General features: G+C 44.1%; 1 protein-coding gene and 1 long non-coding RNA gene across 5 annotated transcripts in view; one reads left to right on the top strand and one right to left on the bottom strand.

Moving 5' to 3' along the window:
- SLC2A9 (solute carrier family 2 member 9) overlaps positions 1 to 18601 on the bottom strand; it is a 207451-nt gene that overhangs the window by 171947 nt on the left and 16903 nt on the right. The window contains exons 1-2 of one of the 4 annotated variants that reach the window (XM_073342504.1): positions 12864 to 13315; positions 5292 to 5374 (exon numbers count right to left, since the gene is read on the bottom strand). In XM_073342504.1, the coding sequence (XP_073198605.1) occupies positions 5292 to 5354 (63 nt within the window). In that variant the 5' untranslated portion in view covers positions 5355 to 5374; positions 12864 to 13315. Of the gene's footprint in view, positions 1 to 135; positions 450 to 5291; positions 5375 to 12863; positions 13316 to 18601 lie in introns of those variants that run through there. The other 3 variants (XM_073342503.1, XM_073342506.1, XM_073342505.1) reach the window with 3 other exon arrangements.
- LOC140910751 (uncharacterized) lies at positions 568 to 12970 on the top strand. The gene is made up of 4 exons (XR_012158724.1): positions 568 to 780; positions 3009 to 3082; positions 7492 to 7641; positions 8549 to 12970. It is a non-coding gene; the product is annotated as an uncharacterized lncRNA (long non-coding RNA).

Genomic DNA, 18601 nt, shown 5'->3' with positions numbered 1-18601 from the left:
CTGGTCTTTCCACTAAACTACTTAGTTGAGCCACACAATGGAAATGCAAACGCAGCTCCTCGGGGTGAGGCTGGCTCGTTTCATGCTCCCAGCCCGGCACGAATTACCGTTAAGCAGCCACGTGGTGCTACTTACGTTGTTCCCTCTCCGGCCGGTCCCCTGGAGCAGGGGCGCCGAGTTGGCCATTTCCGGGTGAGGTGGGGGCCTGGGCTGCCGCCTGAGCCCAGCTGTCGGCCAGCAGGCGGCCGGGCCCTGCGCGCGGTGGGCAAAGCGGCCGCGGGCAAGGGGCCGCCCGCGGGGAAGGGGCCGCCCGCGCGCCGAGCTCTGCGCGCTTTCCGCCGGGTCGCTCCGCCGAGCCGCACATGGGGAAACGGAGCGCGTTGGGCAACCGTGCAAACGCAGCTCCCCGGGGCCAGCCGGACTCGCTCTGGTTTCATTTCCCAAAGCCGGCCGAAATTACCGTTAGCAGCCACGTGGCGCTGCTTGCGTCTTCCTCTCCGCAGCGGGTGCTGGGGGCGTTACACTGGCCGTCTTCGGGGGCGGTCTGGGCCCGTGGCGCCGCCTTCGCCCAGCTCTCTGCGCGGCGAGCCAGCCACTCCGTGCGCACGTGCAGCGGGCGTGCCGGAGCAGCCCTGCAGGGCGGCTGCCGGAGGACAGCGGGGAGAGGAAACCCGCGGAGCGGCCGCAGCTGCGCCTGGGGGGCGGGAGGGTGGCCGGGCAGCCCGGGGCTAGCACGCTGCAAAGTCCGGCAGCGGGGAGGAGGCCCCTGCGGGAGCCGGGGTGAGTTCAGTGCGCGGCGCTGTCCGCCGCTTGCGCGTGTTGAAATCCCAGCGCGCGCTTGCGGGGCGCCCGCACCACCGCGTTCCTGCGAACCGTGCGGTAGAGGCCCGCCGCGGTGACAGGGTTGTGTCACGGGTTTCCCTGCGCCGGGGCCGCAGCCGCAGGAGCGGGTGTTGGGGACCTGCCACCGGGGGGCGAGACCCGCGCTCTTTCTGCGTGATTTTTTTTTTTTTCAACGACCGATGACCCCTGCAGATGGCGTTCCCCTGTGAAGGCGCATTTGAGTCGGGGACAGGTCGGTGTCTCCCCGCGCCAGTGCGGATCTAGGAGCAATCAAGGGGAAGTTCAATACCTCAGTGAAACCAGCTGGTTCCGTTCTCGCCATTGCCTGGCTCTGCCCTGCATAGAACAGGACAGTCCCTGCAGTTGTCCTTTGTTATCCATACAGAATAGGAACAGTGTTATCACATGCAAAAACACGTAATCAGCTGTCCTGCCTTGAGTGCAGGGGACTGGACTAGGTGACCTCTGGGGGGCCCTTCCAGTCCTGTGATTCTATGTGACCTGCATTATATGACTACACTCTGTCCTACTCAGTTGCTCCATTTCTGTTGCCCCCAGAGTCACTGCAGTAATTACAAGCAATTTCACCTCTAAGAGACATATAACCCCTGATATTTGGTACTTGCATGGTGGTCTGTAATTGTCAGAGGTCTTAGTGAGGAATTACAGAGGTCAGATTTGTAGGGTGATATTGTACCACCATATAGCAGTAAGTGTCTTTCCTTCTGTAAAGTAGAAGCTTGGTGCAGTTACTCTGTGGACCTTTAAGGATATATTTTAGCTGTTGTGTTTTTTTTTATTGGCATCACACTTTGAGACAGGAACATAGTGGATTTTGGTTTATAATACAACAAAATTATTAAACTTTAGTCAGATGTAAGCAAGATACTGGGGAAAGCTTTCTAACTATGAAAATAGTTAAATACTGGAATTGGTTACCTAGAGAGATTGAGGAATCACTATCATTTAACGTTTTTAAGGTTAGACAAACATCTGGCAGGGATGGTCCAGGTACGCTTAATCCCGCGTCAACATGGGTGGGGGATGGACTCAATGACTTTTTGAGCCCTCGATTTCTGCCATTCTGTGGTGCACAGCTACCATGATTGCATGTGCCTGTCAATTGATTGCATGCACCTTTGGCTCAGTGGTCATTTTAAACATGGTGGTATATGCAAATTAGCCATGAAATTGCATGTCCATCTTTTTTAGTTCTTAAATATCAAGTCAGTATGTCCCCCTAGCAGGGATTTGCAGATTACAAGACTATCCACATACGAAGAAACAACCATTGTTGAACAGTCAGCTTTGTTAGAAGTTTACAAGTGCTTTAGTTAAAATCCAAACACTCCAGTCCATCTAAACTAGCAGTTAATTGCTTTGAAACTATATAATCTCATACTATTGATGTGGTGCACCAGATTGTGTAAAGTACATTCACTGTGGGTGCAATCCTGCTGTCCATACACCATTCTTACTTGGGAAAGATGCCTGTTAGAATGCAATGGGAGTTCTGCCCAACTAAGGCCTACGGGCTTTCATCCAGTGCACTACATTTCCAGTTGGCAGGTCACAGAAAGAGTGACATGGAACAAGCTTCAGTTGTACCGAGAATTTTGAGACTTTAACTATGCTGCAGTTAAATGTTTTCACCAGCCTTCAGGCAAACAGACATGACACACCTACAGTAGTATTATATAACGGATCGTAGTTAGACATGTGAGCAGGGAAAAACTCAAGTCGGAACTACTGCTTTTTTAATGTGTCCACCCTAAACCAGTAGATTATGAATTTGGAAGAGTTTTATGGAAGTCACCTAGTCAACAATAATGTTCCCTTGGCAATAATGAAAAGTATGTTTTGGAATGGTTCCCAACCACGTGCACTTATTAGTGCCATAAATCTGTACTGATTCCACTTCTGACAGACTATACAGCTGCAGTCGCTCATTTCATAACTAACAAAAATGCCTAGCTTGTTGTGGCAAAGTATTGTGAATGTGAAAGGAGCTATAATGTGGAAACTTTTGATGTTTCCTGGATTGTTCTGAAACCAGGACGTGGCTCGTGGGATTTGATTTTTCCATTGACGTACCTTGTGTACTCATTGATACCTGAGTGTAAATGTTGTCATTATTTATAACATATTACATTTGCTTTGCACAGCAATGATGCAAGATTCAAATCAGTGGAGAATCTGGCCTTTGGAGTAGGAGAATTCCTTTTTAGGATAGAAAGAAGTAAGCAAATACCCTGATATTCTTTTCTGGTTCATTTAATTCACAAGTTTTACATTCTTACTTGCAAAAACAGCAGTGCTGGTGCAATCTGACACCCACTCACCCTATATGTATTTCTCATTTAAACACTGCTTCCTCCTGCCCCAATCCCCTTGTCCCAGCCAGACATACACTCCTCAACTTTGGAATGTGTGTGAGACACAGGGAAATTTCCTGCGATGTTCCTGAAAGACCTTATTGTATAAGTTTATGTATAATCATGAGCCAGGATTGTATGTTACCTCTCTGGGCAAGGGCGGGGAGATACATCAGTTGTAAGACCCTGGAGTTCAAAAAGACTATATTGAAACTATGCCAGACAAGTATGGACTTCGGGGACAATAAGTGTTAAGTGGATTTCCTGGGGAATCCCTAGGTAGAGGTTAATGAAAATTACGCCATTCCAGTTATGGGGGGGGGGGGGGGGAACTTTTGAAGCTACTCTGAGGAGCGGGTTATTGTCCACTGATTCCCTGTTACAGAAGGTCAAAATCAAAGACCTAAACTGTATAAAGAAACAACTGATGTTCCCCCTTTTGTTCTGGATCTAAGATGGATATGAACTTCTAACCACAGAGAAAACCCAGCAGTGGGTTTTTAAGGACTAAAACAAATTAGAGCCCTTGGTTGCAGTTGGGGTTGACCTGTGGTAAGCTCTTTAGCATGCGTATAGGAATTCTGATTGTTTAGTAAGTTTTCTCTGTAACGCTTTTACTTTAAGAATAAGAGGGCTTGTGTAACCCACACACCTTCTGGATGTGATGTTCTGTCCCATCTAGTGGCACGGAAACAACTTAGAAATAAAATGAGTCTGCTCTACAGCCTTAGCTATTAGTCAGTTGGCTTTTAGCTCAGGTGGTAGAGGCTCATGTACTGAGCTCCAGAGGTCCCAGGTTCAATCCCGCCCGCTGACAACTGGGGTCTGTGGGCATTACACTTTCTTAGAAGGAGCTGTGTGGTAACTTATAACTATGGGCAATACACTGGTCGTAGCCTTTGGAGAGAAAGCAAAGTGCAGACACTGTTCTGTTTAGGCAGCCTGGCTTGTTGGGGATATCACAATATAAATCCAGGGAGCTGTGCAGCCTTAAAACCTTGGTCAGGAGGGAGTGACATGGGTCTCTGTGCAGGACAGGTCATGGCTGGGAGCTGGAAACCTTTAAGTGGATGCCAGTGGTGGACCATGAAGGGGGAAAAACAGTTTCAGGGCAACTGCATCTGTACAAAAATTCATACACACTGTCACAAGCCTTGCCGGGACACACTAAACACTTTTGGCTTCTTATCATTCATAATAGACCATCAGCAACCAAACAAAATACTCTGCCATCCACCTTAATGTATGGCCATCGAATCATCATTCCCTCACACAACTCCCCAGCTCTCCTACTCAAGGACAACTTAGCTTTCTCCCTTCTTGCTGTGAGAGAAGGGTTATGCAACATTTCTAGAAAGTTGACAAACAGGCTCTGGCACAGCAAGGGGAGGAGCAAAACTGAGGGGTTTCCACAGGAAGGGTCCTATCAGCACCTCTCCTTCAAACCTCCTAAAACGTTTAGTTTGCCCCAAGCAGTATTTGAGTTGCTACCATTATACAGATTTTGGAACAACCCAGAGTTCAGGGTCTCAGTGTGCTAGACACTGTGCAGATATACAGTAAGAGACAGTCCCCATCCCAGAAAGCTTACAGTCTGAATAGATAAGACCAACAGAGGGTGAAAGATATCCCAGAAACTGAACTCCAGTCCCATAAATCCCATGACTGTACCTGAACCACAGGACTCTTCTTCCACCTCAAAGAAATCGTAAAGCAATTAGGCCCAGATTTGTAAAGATATTTAGGCACTTCTGCACTCACCATTTCAATGCCTAAATTATTTAGGAGCTTAAATCTCATGATCAGAAAGGGATTTAGGCTCTTAAGACAGACTGTCAATGGGATTTTGGCTCTTAAGTGCCTAAATCCCTTTCTAAAAATGAGATTTAGGTGCCTAAATAATTAAATGTTGCAACTCTGAGCGCTGCAATGCCTAAATACCTTTACAGATCTGAGCATTAGTGATAGTAGTCTGCTCGTTGTCAATTGTCTTCTGTATCTTTACTCCCAAAGTGAATGTTTGTCTTGATAAAAGATTTAGGAGGAAGAGGTGGGGGGGGAAAAACAACTCACCACTTTCTTTTTCTCTGGCTGTTTTTCTTTAATCTCACCATTGCTTTTCTCTTTATTCTCCATTCTGTTGTCGTCTTGTTAATCTGTTAATAGTGGGGGGGGGAGATTTATTATAATTACTGTACATTTGTATAGTGTGGCACCTTTAATCTGAAATCACTTTAAAAAAAAAAACAAACACATACACACACCATAGTGCCTGATCCAGCAAGCACCTGAGAAAACCTTATTTCATGTTGATAAATTGGGGAGGGTCTGGAGAATAGCCATGAGAATGATTAAAGGGTTGGAAAATATGCCTTATACTAGATTCAAGAAGCTCAGTCTGTTTCACTTAAAGAGAATTTTAAGGAGTGACTTGATCACATTCCACCTACATACATGGAGAACAAATATTTGATAATGGACTCTTCAGTCTAGCAGACAAAGATATAATGAGATCCAATGTATGGAAGGTTAAGTTAGACAAATTCAGATGGGAAATAAGGCATAATTTTTTTAAACAGTAAGGGTAATTAATTACTGGAACAATTTACCAAAGGTAATGGTAGATTCTCCTTCAGTAGAATATTTTTAATCAAGTTTACATTTTTTTTCCAAAAGGTATGCTCTAGTTCAAAGACTAATTAATTTAAAGGAAGTTCAGTGGTGTCTGTTATACAGAAGGTCAGACTAGATGATCACAATGGTCCCTTTGTTACTCAGGGTTCTCTCAACCCTAACTTCAGGGTAACTATGCTCTTTGTGAGACAGTGTTAGGAACAAATCAAAGGGGGACAAAGCACATCCATCTGATTAAAGATTGGCATAAACCTAAAGTGCTTTCATCCAAACTTACTATTTTATTAGCTCTCAAGCACACACAGAGACGCAAAAGGTTAGAGCACCCCAACCACTAGTTACCCATGGTCTGGAGGGGTCTCGAGTGTTCAAACAACAAGGTTCAAGTGGTCAGCTATCCACCTGTCACTGGGGATTCCAAGAGATGTCGAGAAGGTCAAATTCAAATTATTCAGACCTATCTACCCCTTTTATGTTAGTAACTGCAATAATTACATTAACATGTCAATCAAAGAAAAAACATTAAGCAAGCACTTTTAAAACCATTAGTCCTGCAGCTGTACTTCCACACAACAGTCCAAAGATATAGCTAGACTTTCTGTTTTTTGTTTGTTTGTTTGTTTTTTTAAAAGACAGACTTCAGCAGTTTCATAGAAAGCTTTGACAAGGACGGCAGCAGGGTCATGGTCACTTCTGGTGCACATCCCCTTCCCCTCCTGGCCTGCCTAGTTGTGCTAAGGCTGCTACAAAAGCCTACTAGCATAGCTGCTTTTGGCAATAAATATGGCAATTGGTATAGCAGTTACTGGTGGTGGCCTGGGCATTTTGCTGCGCTGCCAACGTCTCCCCTGACACTTTTTAGCCTTGGAATCTATGAAACTACTCCTGGGAGTAGTCCTACTGACTTGAGTTACTCATCTCAGTCCAGTTCAGGAAAACATCTCTACTAAAGACAGCACTGAATTGACTGAAGTCACTGGGGCTTAAGCATACGTTTAAAGTTAAGCACATGTGCTTAAGTGGTGTGCTAAATAGGATGAACTTAAGCACATGCTTAAGTACTTAACTGAATCAGGGTCTTTTCTCCTTTAAAATTGTAAGGGCAGGGACTGTGTTTTACTATATGTTCGCACAGCACCTAGTGCAACGGGTTTCTGGCCTAGTTGGGACCTCTAGGCACTACTATTAACAAATAAAGAGCAGCAGCAGGAGGTGGTTCAGGCCCTAATGAAAAAGTTGTGGACAAGGATCATTTAATCAACTTCTAGAGTAGAAAGCAGCGGCTGTTCAGCAATGCACAGCAAAACACACTGCAGGATTTTCAGACAGAATACCCATTGAAACCACAGGAGGAATTTAGGTAGCTAGATGAAATTACAATATTAGTGTTGGGTTGTAGCCAGGATACTAGGCTTAGTACCCCACAGCTAATCACTTATCTTTGCTGACCAGCTCATCAAGACGACACTACCTCCAACAGCAGTGTCTTATAATACCATGCTGGGGCATTAGATCAAAACTGACACAGGGAAGAATAGTAAATAAGTAATGCTCTAAGTTTTTTATTAATTCTTGTTCTGAGATACCCAAATCATTATGTGTTTTAACGTTACACATTTTAGCTCCTGTTTATTTGCAGGCTAACAATTACTAGTGGGAGTTTCAGAGAAAGGAAGGATGATCTGGTGGTTAGGGATGTTCCAGGGACTCAGAAGACCTAGGTTCAATTCCTTGGTCTCGTACAGACTTCCTGTATGATCTCGAGTAAGGCGTTGTCTACACTAACAAGGTAAGTTGATCTAAGTTATGATAGTTATGTAAGTTACTTAACTGAGGTCAATGTAGCTTAGATCAATTTACAGTGGTGTCTACACCGCCCTATGTCGGGGGGGGGGGGGTGGTGGGACACTCTCCCATAGACTTATCACATCTACACCAGACCCGCTATATCGACACTGCTGCATTGATTGCAGCACCACCAGTTTAGCCCGTAGTGAAGAAAAAGCCCTGAGTCGCTCAGGCTCTCTCTTCCTCAGCTCCCCATCTGTAACATGGGGATAATAGCACTTCCCATCTCACATTTGTGTATTCTTGCAGCACCCCTAACAGATTGGGAGGTGCACAGATACTACAGTAATGGGACCATGTAAGTGCCCATGATACTTACGGTTTCCAACCCCAGTACTGTAAACATTTAAACTGATGCAAGTCTGCAGAATATAACTCTGTTGGATTCTGGATTTCTTATTAAATTTAGCCCATGTTTATTGAAGTTTGGCTCAGGATTGGTCTCAGCTGGGGCTTAAGTAAACAATTTATGGTTTGAAGTGAAAGCCACATAATAGGGCTTGTGTTTTACTATGGCATTTACAGTATAAGAAGAAGTAAGCCTTGTGATAAACTTAGATCCTCATGACGGTGCTTCAGGCAAATTTAATTACAGCTGAAATTTCAACTCAGCATCAGCAAGCAAGTAAATGTATTCCTGAATATGCAAAAGTGCTATGATGACGATAAATCATAGACCAAAATAAAGTGTTGCCAAGATGGATTCCCAGGCAGTTTACATGACCAGAATATTCCAAGGTAGAAATTTTCTACTTATGCCACAAGCACTTTCTTTCTTGTTAGCTGTTTACTCAAACAAACAAACAAAAACACACATAGTGAACTGAACCCTTCTTGGACTTCTACAGGGCCTGAGCACCCACAGTTAGAATGGAAGTCAATATGAGGGTCTCCGTAACTCTGAAAATGAAGCCCCTGGCATTCTATGAAGCAAGATGCTGCAAGTCTCCTATGAGTTCCCTGGAATCATACATGACAGCACTCAACATCTCGCATGACCTGGTTGACTTGAATGGGGAGGGGGACGGAATGTTAATCATGTGAGTAAAGCCAGCAGGAACAGTGTCCATACATCTAGCCTTTTGTTAAACCTAAATGAAAGGTTTTTAATTTTTTTTATGTGAAGGAGGTCAAAGGCTGAGATTTGTACTTTTTGTTGTTAACCATTTCATTCATCATTTGTACATATAAATTTTTAATCTCTCCTGGAGGCTCAGGTGGATTACACTAGAGAAAACATTTATTTTAAGAGAGGACTCTTTATTTTATTCCAATTGACATAATGATTGTATAATTATGATGTAATTTTTGTGCTTTGTCACAGCAGTGGAAGATTATCCTTCCCCCAGAATATTCAGTCATTGTGCTGAGATCTGAAATCTAAGAAAAGGGAAAAGCTCTTTTTTTTTTAAATTAATCTGATGGCCAGAATTTTACTCTGTATTATGATAGTAGTATTAATGAGGTCATTTTAAGACAGCTACTTAGCTCATGTTTATTTGTAGGCTGTACCTACTAGCATATAAAGATAATCTTGTTGCGTATGAGGTTGAGTTAGATCATGAAAAAACAGATTTGAACATGCATATATATATAGCTCAATTTTAGTTTGCTGTTGCTGCTGGTGGTAGGGGCCATAGTATTCCATATTTGAACCACTGCTGAGTAATCATGCAAAGGTTTGAGAGCCCCAAGAGTCTGGTGAATTTGAAGCAACAATGGCATATCCATGATTTCTTTTCCTTCTGGTAAGAATTTCAGTCAGTCAGTCGGGAGAAGCAATTAAAAATGACCAGTCACATCACCAACAGCAAATACTCGAATCGTAAGTTCCTGAAATACACATAGTTTTAAAATTCATTTAAATCAAGAAAGTAAATTGCCTAGGGCGTCCCCACAAAGACACTTTACAAGTTAAGGATCATTTATGGCAGGGGTGGGCAAACTCTGGCCTGGGAGCTGCATCTGGCCCACCAGACGTTTTAATCTGACCCTCAAGCTCCCGACGAGGAGCCGGGACCAGGGCTTGCCCCGCTCCCTGAGGCTCCTGGAAGCAGCAGCATGTCCCCCCTCCAGGTCCTATGTGTAGGGGCAGCCAGGGGGTTCCGCATGCTGCCCCCTCATCTCCCACTGGCCGGGAACCAAGGCCAATGGGAGCTGCAGGGGCAGTGCCTGCAGACAGGGCAGCGTGCAGAGCCGCCTGGCTGTGCCTCCACAAAGGAGCCAGAGGGGGGACATGCTGCTGTTTCTGGGAGCTGCTTGAGGTAGGTGCCATCCCGAGCCTGCACCCCAGACCCCCTCCTGCTCCTCAACGCCCTGCCCCAGCCCTGATCACCCTCTGGCCGTCTGAACCCCTTGGTCCCAGCCTGGAGCACCCTCCTGCACCCACAACCCCTCATCCCCAGTTCCACCCCAGAGCCTGCACTCCCAGCTGGAGCCCTCATCCCCTCCCACACCTCAACCCCCGCCACAGCCTGGAGCCCCCTCCCACACCCTGAACTCCTCATTTGTGGCCCCACCCCAGAGCCTGAACCCCCAGCTGGAGCCCACACCCCAACCCCCAATTTTGTGAGCATTCATGGCCTGCCATACAATTTCCATACCCAGATGTGGCCCTTGGGCCAAAAAGTTTACCTACCCCTGATTTATGGCATAATGGCCACAACTTTTTTTAAACAAACATGTGAATGTAAACAAATTAAGGAGGGACATAAACATAGGCTTGCAGCAAAATGTGGTTGTAGCTAATCAGCCTAAGCATGAACCACCCCTTTGTCCTGATTGACAGACCCCAAAATCAAAATGGCTACCTGGCTAGAGATACCATCAGGCCCATCCAGCCCTAGACATGTGGCTTTCACCAAGCCACACTTCACTCCTACCAAAGAGAGTTAGAGCCACTGCTGGAACAGACACCAGGAAGTCTCAGCCTCTGAGCCTTTCAGTCCCTGCTACACATGGATCCCAGCTGTGGGAAATACATACCCCTCCCTACTTTTCATGCCTGTGCAAACAGCTGAATAAATTTACCCTGCTGCTGCTGCTGCAAAGGCTACATCTACCCCCAAAGTTGTGACATGATGTTGAGGAAGATCCTCAACCTGAACGGAATTCTGGCTTCGCTTGAAGAGTAAAGGAAACAATAGTTAGCATCACAACAACAAAGAGCAATTATACACCAATATAATTTTCCAAGGAACAGAACCAACTGCTTGGCTTAATCCCTGGCTGCCAGTGCACAGGCAGGTGTAAAGGAAAAAACTTTCTGCAGTAGCATAAGAGTCTGAATGACCCTTTGTTCCCTCCCTGAGCCCAGCCTAAGTGTGTGCACAAGGATGCAGCTTCCTCCCTCCCTTGTGACCAATAAAGAGGGCTCTTCAGAGCTAGATGGTGTGATTGGTCTGGAGGGCGTCTCTACAAGGAAAGCCCCAGAAAACCCAGTCCAGCCACAGCTCCACCACCATGTGGGTCTGTGTCGAGGGCAGCAGAGGTTAAGGGGAGAATGAGTGAGCTGAAATAGTTATGAGTACCAAAAACATTAGCAGGCTCACAAATGGTTCACAAACCAAAACAGAAAAACCACATTTTTGTCTGACAAGCATTATTTGACTAACTCTCCTCTAAAAGCACTTTTCCACTTCCTCTGCATTTAGAAGTACAAGAATGCCCAGCCAAAGCATGTTACACACTCACCAGGAAAAAGCATTTTGCCATCACCTCTGTGCTGGCTTTTAGCCTGATCTTGGCTTGCTTTTAGTTTTTATTTTAAAAAAGTTAAGTTATTGGGCTTTAAATGTTTGATATGCAGCTTTGTAACTTGAATATGGACAATCCGTAAAAATGCAGGGTTGCTGTAGCCGTGTTGGTCCCAGGATATTAGAAAGACAAGGTGGGTGAGGTAATATTTTTTATTGGACCAACTTTTGTTGGTGAGAGAGACAAGCTTTCCAGCCACGCCGAGCTTTTCTTCAGGTGTGGAAAATGAACTCTCAGCGTCACAGCAAAGCGCAAGGTGGAACCAATTGCTATTTATGCTAAACTTCTGCACAGATGTTACTGCACACTTTAATTTATTGGGGGTGGGGGGTAGGCTTAGAGGAAGGTTGCACTTTCTGAAGCATCTGCTACTAGACATTGGCAGATAAGATAGTGAACATATTGATCCTGTATAGTGATTCCTATTTTCCCATCATAGACCTTGGGCCTCTCTCTCTCTGTCTGAAAATAAAATGTAATAGCTTTGATTCTTTTAATGGAAAAATAATTACCCAAAGAAACTGTTGAAAAAGCATGTGAATTATGGAACTTCTTCAAAATACATTTGTGATACAGCAAAAGGTCTTAATGAGTACATCTATTTATGCAAGAGGCTGCTAAGTCATCTCTTACTGAGGCATCCACATGCTGCATTTATAAACACCACGTGACACTGCACCCCATATTCTTCATAGTGATATTATTATGATATGATTATGAGAGAATTATGATGCATTTTGTACAAGGTGGGGCGTGTAAGGTGTCATTGGAAAAGTTACTTGCTGAATATGATTATCCTATTCATATGCATGTATCACTTTTGTATCTGAAGTTATCAATATTGACTGTGTATCTGTATTTCACATGTAGTCACGTGGGGAAATGAAGAACAACAGATGTCACTCCCCACCTTATACAGCTTTAGCATATGGTGGGAACGGGAAGTCTTTGTTCCAAAAACAGTTCCCAGCCTGTTTGTGGAAAAATACAGGCCCCCAAAATGGAGTCCAGAGACATGTGGTCTGGTCACATGTCCTTGCAGAATCATAGCAGCCACTACTTACAGGCTGGCCGAAACGTCCACAGGAAGGCTCACCAGGTGGGGGATAAGCTTCTCCTAAGGCCTATTTTCCCATTACCCTGAATGGGTCCTTAACAACCAGCTATTTAGACTGGAAGCATCTTGTCGAGTGGGTTAAAGGCCTTTTGACACTCTTCGGTCCACTGAACAACATTTGGCTGTTTCTTTTTGGTTAGATCTGTCAGTGGGGCAGTGATTTGGCTGTATTGCGGTACAAATTGCCTGTAATATCCGGCCAAGCCTAAGAAGGATTGGACCTGTTTCTTTGACTTTGGGACAGGCCACTTTTGGATAGCATCCACTTTGCTGATAGTTCCTTGACCCACCTGCTGTCCAAGGTAAGTCACTCTGTTTAGGCCTACTTGACACTTCTTAGCCTTAACAGTTAGTCCTGCCTCTCTTATGCACTTGAAGACTTTTTGTAGATGTTCCAGGTGTTCTGCCCAGGAATCCGAAAATATGGCCACGTCGTCAAGGTAGGCGACTGCATATTCTCCCAATCCTGCTAGGAGACCATCTACAAGTCTTTGGAAGGTGGCAGGTACATTCCGCAGCCCGAAAGGGAGTACATTAAATTCATACAGCATGACGTGTGGTGAAGGCAGACCTTTCCTTGGCAGATTCATTTAGCGGTACCTGCCAGTACCCCTTGGTTAAGTCTAAGGTAGAGATGAACTGGGCCCGTCCCAGTTTCTCTAATAGTTCATCTGTGCGTGGCATTGGATAGTTGTCTGGGCGAGTTACAGCATTTAGCTTATGGTAGTCCACGCAAAAACGTATCTCCCCATCTGGTTTGGGAACTAGAACCACTGGAGATGCCCATGCACTGCCAGAGGGGCGGATTACCCCTATCTGTAGCATATCCTGGATCTCCCGTTCTGTAGCAGTTTTAGCTTGAGGAGACACCCAGTAAGGTTGGGCTTTAATTGGGTGAGCATTACCTGTGTCAGTGGAGTGGTATGCCCATTCAGTCAGTCCTCGGGTGACTGAGAACGTCGGCGCGTAGCTAGTGCACAGCTCCTTGATCTGCTGTCCCTGCATACGCCCAAGGGTCATGGAGAAGTTCACCTCTTCCACACCACCAGCACTTTTCCCTTCATAGTAGACACCTTCAGGCCACTCAGCGTCATCTCCTCCCTGGGATGTAAACTGACAAACCTTTAATTCTCTGGAATAAAAGGGCTTTAGAGAATTAATATGGTACACCATAGGCTTTCGGTTGGAGGTGGGGAATGCTAGGAGATAATTAACAGAGGTGAGAAAATATTCAGCAATATCACTGGATGCATCATACTGTGAACATAGTCGGTCCCATTGGTGGATTGTTGGGGAAGGGTGGTTAGGGTTATCCAGTAGATTCTGCTCAGCCTTTGCCTTTTCCATCTCCAGTGCATGCTTCCTCTCCTTTTTTCCTTCTCCTCCTCAGCATGCTTCCTCTCCTTTTTTCCTTCTCCTCCATTTCTTTTTCCTGTGCCTCCATAGCTCTCCTGTGGGCAGCCTCTTTGGCTGTTTCTGCCTTGGGCTCTGTCATGTTTGCCTCTCTGTTTTTAACTAACTTTACACCCGAGAGTTAGAAATAAAAACAAACAAACAAAAACTTGGCTTGTCAAAAAAATAGGTTGTGCTGTAACCTGATACCCATGTTCTCTGATAGTATTCTCCGCCTACAGAAAAATCCTTTGTCTCCAGGCAAATAGACAGAAAAACCCTCTAGTTGCTCTTAGCTTAAAAAAAAAAAAAAAACTTCTTCAGGTCTGTGAAGAATTTGTGAATTTCCCTGCAGGAGGTTAACTTCCCTGCCTTTAGGTAGAGAAACTCCAGCTCACAAAAGCAAGCTCCCTTTTGTCTCTGCTCTGGCCGCCAGGCAAAGACAAAAAAACTCTAACTGCTTTCAGCTTAAAACCTGTTTCCAAGCAGCCGAAAGGGGGAAAAAATGTCCTTTTAAAATCTGTGCTTCTGGTTCAAAATGATCCCACTGTGCTTCTGGTTCAAAATGATCCCCCCAAAAAATCTCAAATTGATTTCGAATAAATCCCACCGCTCTGCCACCATGTCAAGGTTCCTTCCCCACTCTGAACTCTAGAGTACAGATATGGGGATCTGCATGAAAGACCCCCGAAGCTTATTCTTACCAGCTTAGGTTAAACACTGCCACCACCAAAGTGTTACACAAAGAACAGGGAAAGTGCCCTCTTGGAAACGTCTTCCCCCCAAGCACTATACCCCCTTTCCTGGGAAAGGCTTGATAAAAATCCTCACCAATTTGCATAGGTGAACAGAGACCCAAATCCTTGGATCTTAAGAACAATGAAAAGCAATCAGGTTCTTAAAAGAAGAATTATAATTAAAGAAAAAGTAAAAGAATCACCTCTGTAAAATCAGGATGGTAAATACCTTACAGGGTAATCGATTCAAAACATAGAGATTCCCTCTAGGCAAAACCTTAAGTTACAAAAGATACAAAAACAGGAATATATGTTCCATTTAGCACAACTTATTTTATCAGCCATTTAAACAAAACAGAATCTAACGCATATCTAACTAGATTGCTTACTGACTTTTTACAGGAGTTCTGACCTGCATTCCTGCTCTCTTCCCAGATAAAGCATCACAGACAGACAAGACCTTTGTTTCTCGTCCCCCATCAGCTTTGAAAGTATCTTGTCTCCTCATTGGTCATTTTGGTCAGGTGCCAGCGAGGTTATCTTAGCTTCTTAACCCTTTACAGGTGAAAGGGCTTTTCCTCTGGCCAGGAGGGATTTAAAGGTGTTTACCCTTCCCTTTATATTTATGACAGCCTCCCAAGCAGAATGCAAACAAGAAAACCAAAAAGGACAACTTATTTAAGAAATACATAGTTAAAGGTTACTTAATTGCTGATCCAGCACCACTGAAATTAGTGCAGGTTTTGCCATTAACATGAATGGAGCAGGATCTGTCTCTTGTTCCACAGACCGCTCAGGAAATTTCTGACTATAAGTCGGATAGTTGGGAAGCTAGTTATCTGAGTTTACACAGTAGTACTTGTGTGCACATGCAAATGTTGCTCTTGCATGTACATCTAGGCTCTTTGGAAATCTGGCCTCAGATTGATAAATCCAGTGTTTAGGGTTCGATCCTGCAAGGCGCTAAGCATTCTGGTCTGGATCCAGCCAAGCATTTAAGCATGTGCTTAGTTTTAAAGGTGCATATTAGTGCCACAGAAGTCAATGGAACTACCTGCTTGCTTACAATTAAACACATGCTTAAATACTTTGCTAGATCAAGGCCAGAGCACTTAGTACCTTGCTGTATTGAGCCCTTAAACCACAGAATTGAGTATCTTTCCTGACAGCAGCCTGGGAAGAAGAAATCCTAAGAAGTGGATGTAAAATCTACTATGTTGAATGCAAAAATATTTAAAATGGTGAGTATAGAAAAATGATAATGGTACCGCATCCACAGGATCCATTTGTCCAGCATGATCTGACCCATCAGATACTTGTATTCATTTCCTCTTCTCTCTGTAACCATCACTGTTTGGAGGAAACAAGTTATGAAAACACCTTGACTATATCCTGCAAGGTTTTTCAGAGAAGCCAGAATAGACTCGTGTCTGAACAGTGTTAGTTGGCTCCCTGTCACTACTACAGTTGGCCAAAAATGTCTGTGGAAAACAGAAAAGGGCCCAGTCCTGTAAGGTGTTGATCACCTTCAACTTTCATGTGAGTTGAGATTGCTCCTAGATGCTCAAAAACTTTTTATGTACAGTACATTCATTAGAGCTGATCAGTAAATAAAAACAAAGAATTATGAAATATTTTAAAAACAATTATTTGCTGTTTTCCATTGATATTTTGGGCTATCTGTAGTAATGACAGAGAGCCAAATAGTACTGCTCAGTTATGGGTCTAGTCTGGCTGCTGTAAAAGAGCTTGCAGAATGTAGTCAAGGCATTTTCATAGCTTGTTTCCTCTGAACAGTGATGGTTAATAATTTATCCTTCACTACCTTGGCAATTAGTGTGGATTAATCATTTCCCTCTCTATTTACACACAAAAACATGTCATTGCCAGGAAAAATCCTAGCAAGTGCCCCTGTAATTTTCCTACATATTTGGGAACTACATTGTTCCCAGTATAGATAAAAGATTAATATAACCCCCTCTCTCTAAAGTAGCCTTTACAAACTGCTCTTAGCAGGAGCAGCAAGTGCCATTTGAAGTGAAAGAAGCTTACCATCTGATTTCCACATGCTATTTTATTCACCAGTTACTGAAATGTGGGAATTATTTTAGGGCAGCTAGCAACAGTAGCTGCTCCCCACTCTTCCTTTTTCAAGAAGGCAAAAGACCCCTAGAAGGAATTTTTTTCCCAAATGACTGGTGTCATTTGAGGGAACTCCCACTGATTTTTAACCAGGCAACTGAAATTAGGTGTAAAAACTGGGGGGGGGGGGGATATTTTCTCCTGTTTCTGAGATCCAGTTGGCACAGAAGAGGGATATAGCTCCCTGATTCTGAGGGCCAGGATGCCCTGGCATAAGTAAGAGTATCTCTTAGGGTGCTCAAATATCCACACTGCAGTTAGACGCCCATGGCTGGCCCGTGCCAACTGACTCAGGCTCACGGGGCTGTTTAATTGCAATCCCACCTCACAGGGTTCTAGAGCTGAGGCATGTCTACACCACAATTAAACAGCCCCTTAGCCTGAGCCAGCTGGAATTGGCCAGCTGTGGGTGTCTAACTGCAGTGTAAACCTACTTTAACTTACTCCCTTTAGAAACTGTATGCCATGGAACTGTATACCAGCTCACAGTTCCCCCTCCACTGTGGGAATTCTCAGCTAGCCAGTTACAGCCAGCATCTGGCTCTTTTGCTGCATGAGTGGTGAAAATGAGCCTATTCAATTCTGATTTTTTTTTAAAGTTTTAAAGATTTTTTTTTTTTTACATCCGGCTGAAGGCTGCTGTCACCGGACCAGAGATTACTATGTTGTTTTTCATAGTAATATAAATTACTTAAAGAGTTTATGACTCAATCCCTCACCCTACTAAATCTAAATGTAAAAACACAATAAAGGAGCCAGCACAGCATCGCATGTGAAACCAGAAATCTCTTTATTTTGTCTGAAGTTTCCCTGCCCGTCTGCTTTTGTCTTTCTTTGCGTCACGTTGACTCTGACTTAGGGGCATGATCCTGTAGAGATCCCACACGTAGTTCTTTCTACCAGGAGTCACACTGAAGCAATTCTTGGTAGAAGGGACCACAGCTGGTAATACAAAGTTTGCAGGAGAAGAACCCTAGGAAATGGCTCCCATAAGGTAATGAGTGCACTACCCCAATTCAGCAAAGCACAAGATCTTGGCTGAACTGGGGGCAGTGCATTCAGCACTTTGAGAGTTGAGTCCATTAGATAACAAGCTTCCCAGGGCAGGGACAGTGGCTTTCTTCTCTCCATTCAGCATGATGCTATGGACACAATGTTAAATATTTTTTAAATGGCCGATATAGCCTTAAGTTTGGATAAGAGATCTCTATTATAAAGGACAGATCATAAACATGCAGCAGTTTCTTACAGGATCTCAAAGATTGATTTTTCAAATCAATAAACCATTTATATTACATTTCATTGCTTTTAGAAATGTTTATACAGACTTCCTCTCTATTCCATCTCTCTGTTTTCTTATCAAGACTGGATACCTTGCTGGAAGATAGGCTTTAATCAAATGTGTTACTGGGCTCAGAACAAAGATAGCTGAGTGGAATTCTAGGGTATATAAAAACTCAGATTAGTTGATCTAATGGTCCCTGCTGGGTTAAACCTATGGATTTATGAACTATACATAAAAGTACACACATAACATTCACTGAACTAGCAATTTCATGCATCTCTAGCTTGTGCCAGACCTCTGTGCTTTCATTTTATATGGTATAATGGGGAGTAGGTATGTATAATACATGAGTTGATTGCAGAAAATAGTAAGATCTTTCCATGAACATTTTCAGGAATTCTGAATGAAGTGAGAAGTTTTCATGGAATGTTCTGATTCACATACACCTCCTCCCCCCAATAATATTAATTTG

Source organism: Lepidochelys kempii, chromosome 4, assembly GCF_965140265.1.
Source record: "Lepidochelys kempii isolate rLepKem1 chromosome 4, rLepKem1.hap2, whole genome shotgun sequence".
NCBI classification, from domain to species: domain Eukaryota; kingdom Metazoa; phylum Chordata; order Testudines; family Cheloniidae; genus Lepidochelys; species Lepidochelys kempii.
The sequence above is the reverse complement of the archived record's forward strand: the minus strand, read 5'-3'. Positions and strand labels throughout refer to the sequence as shown.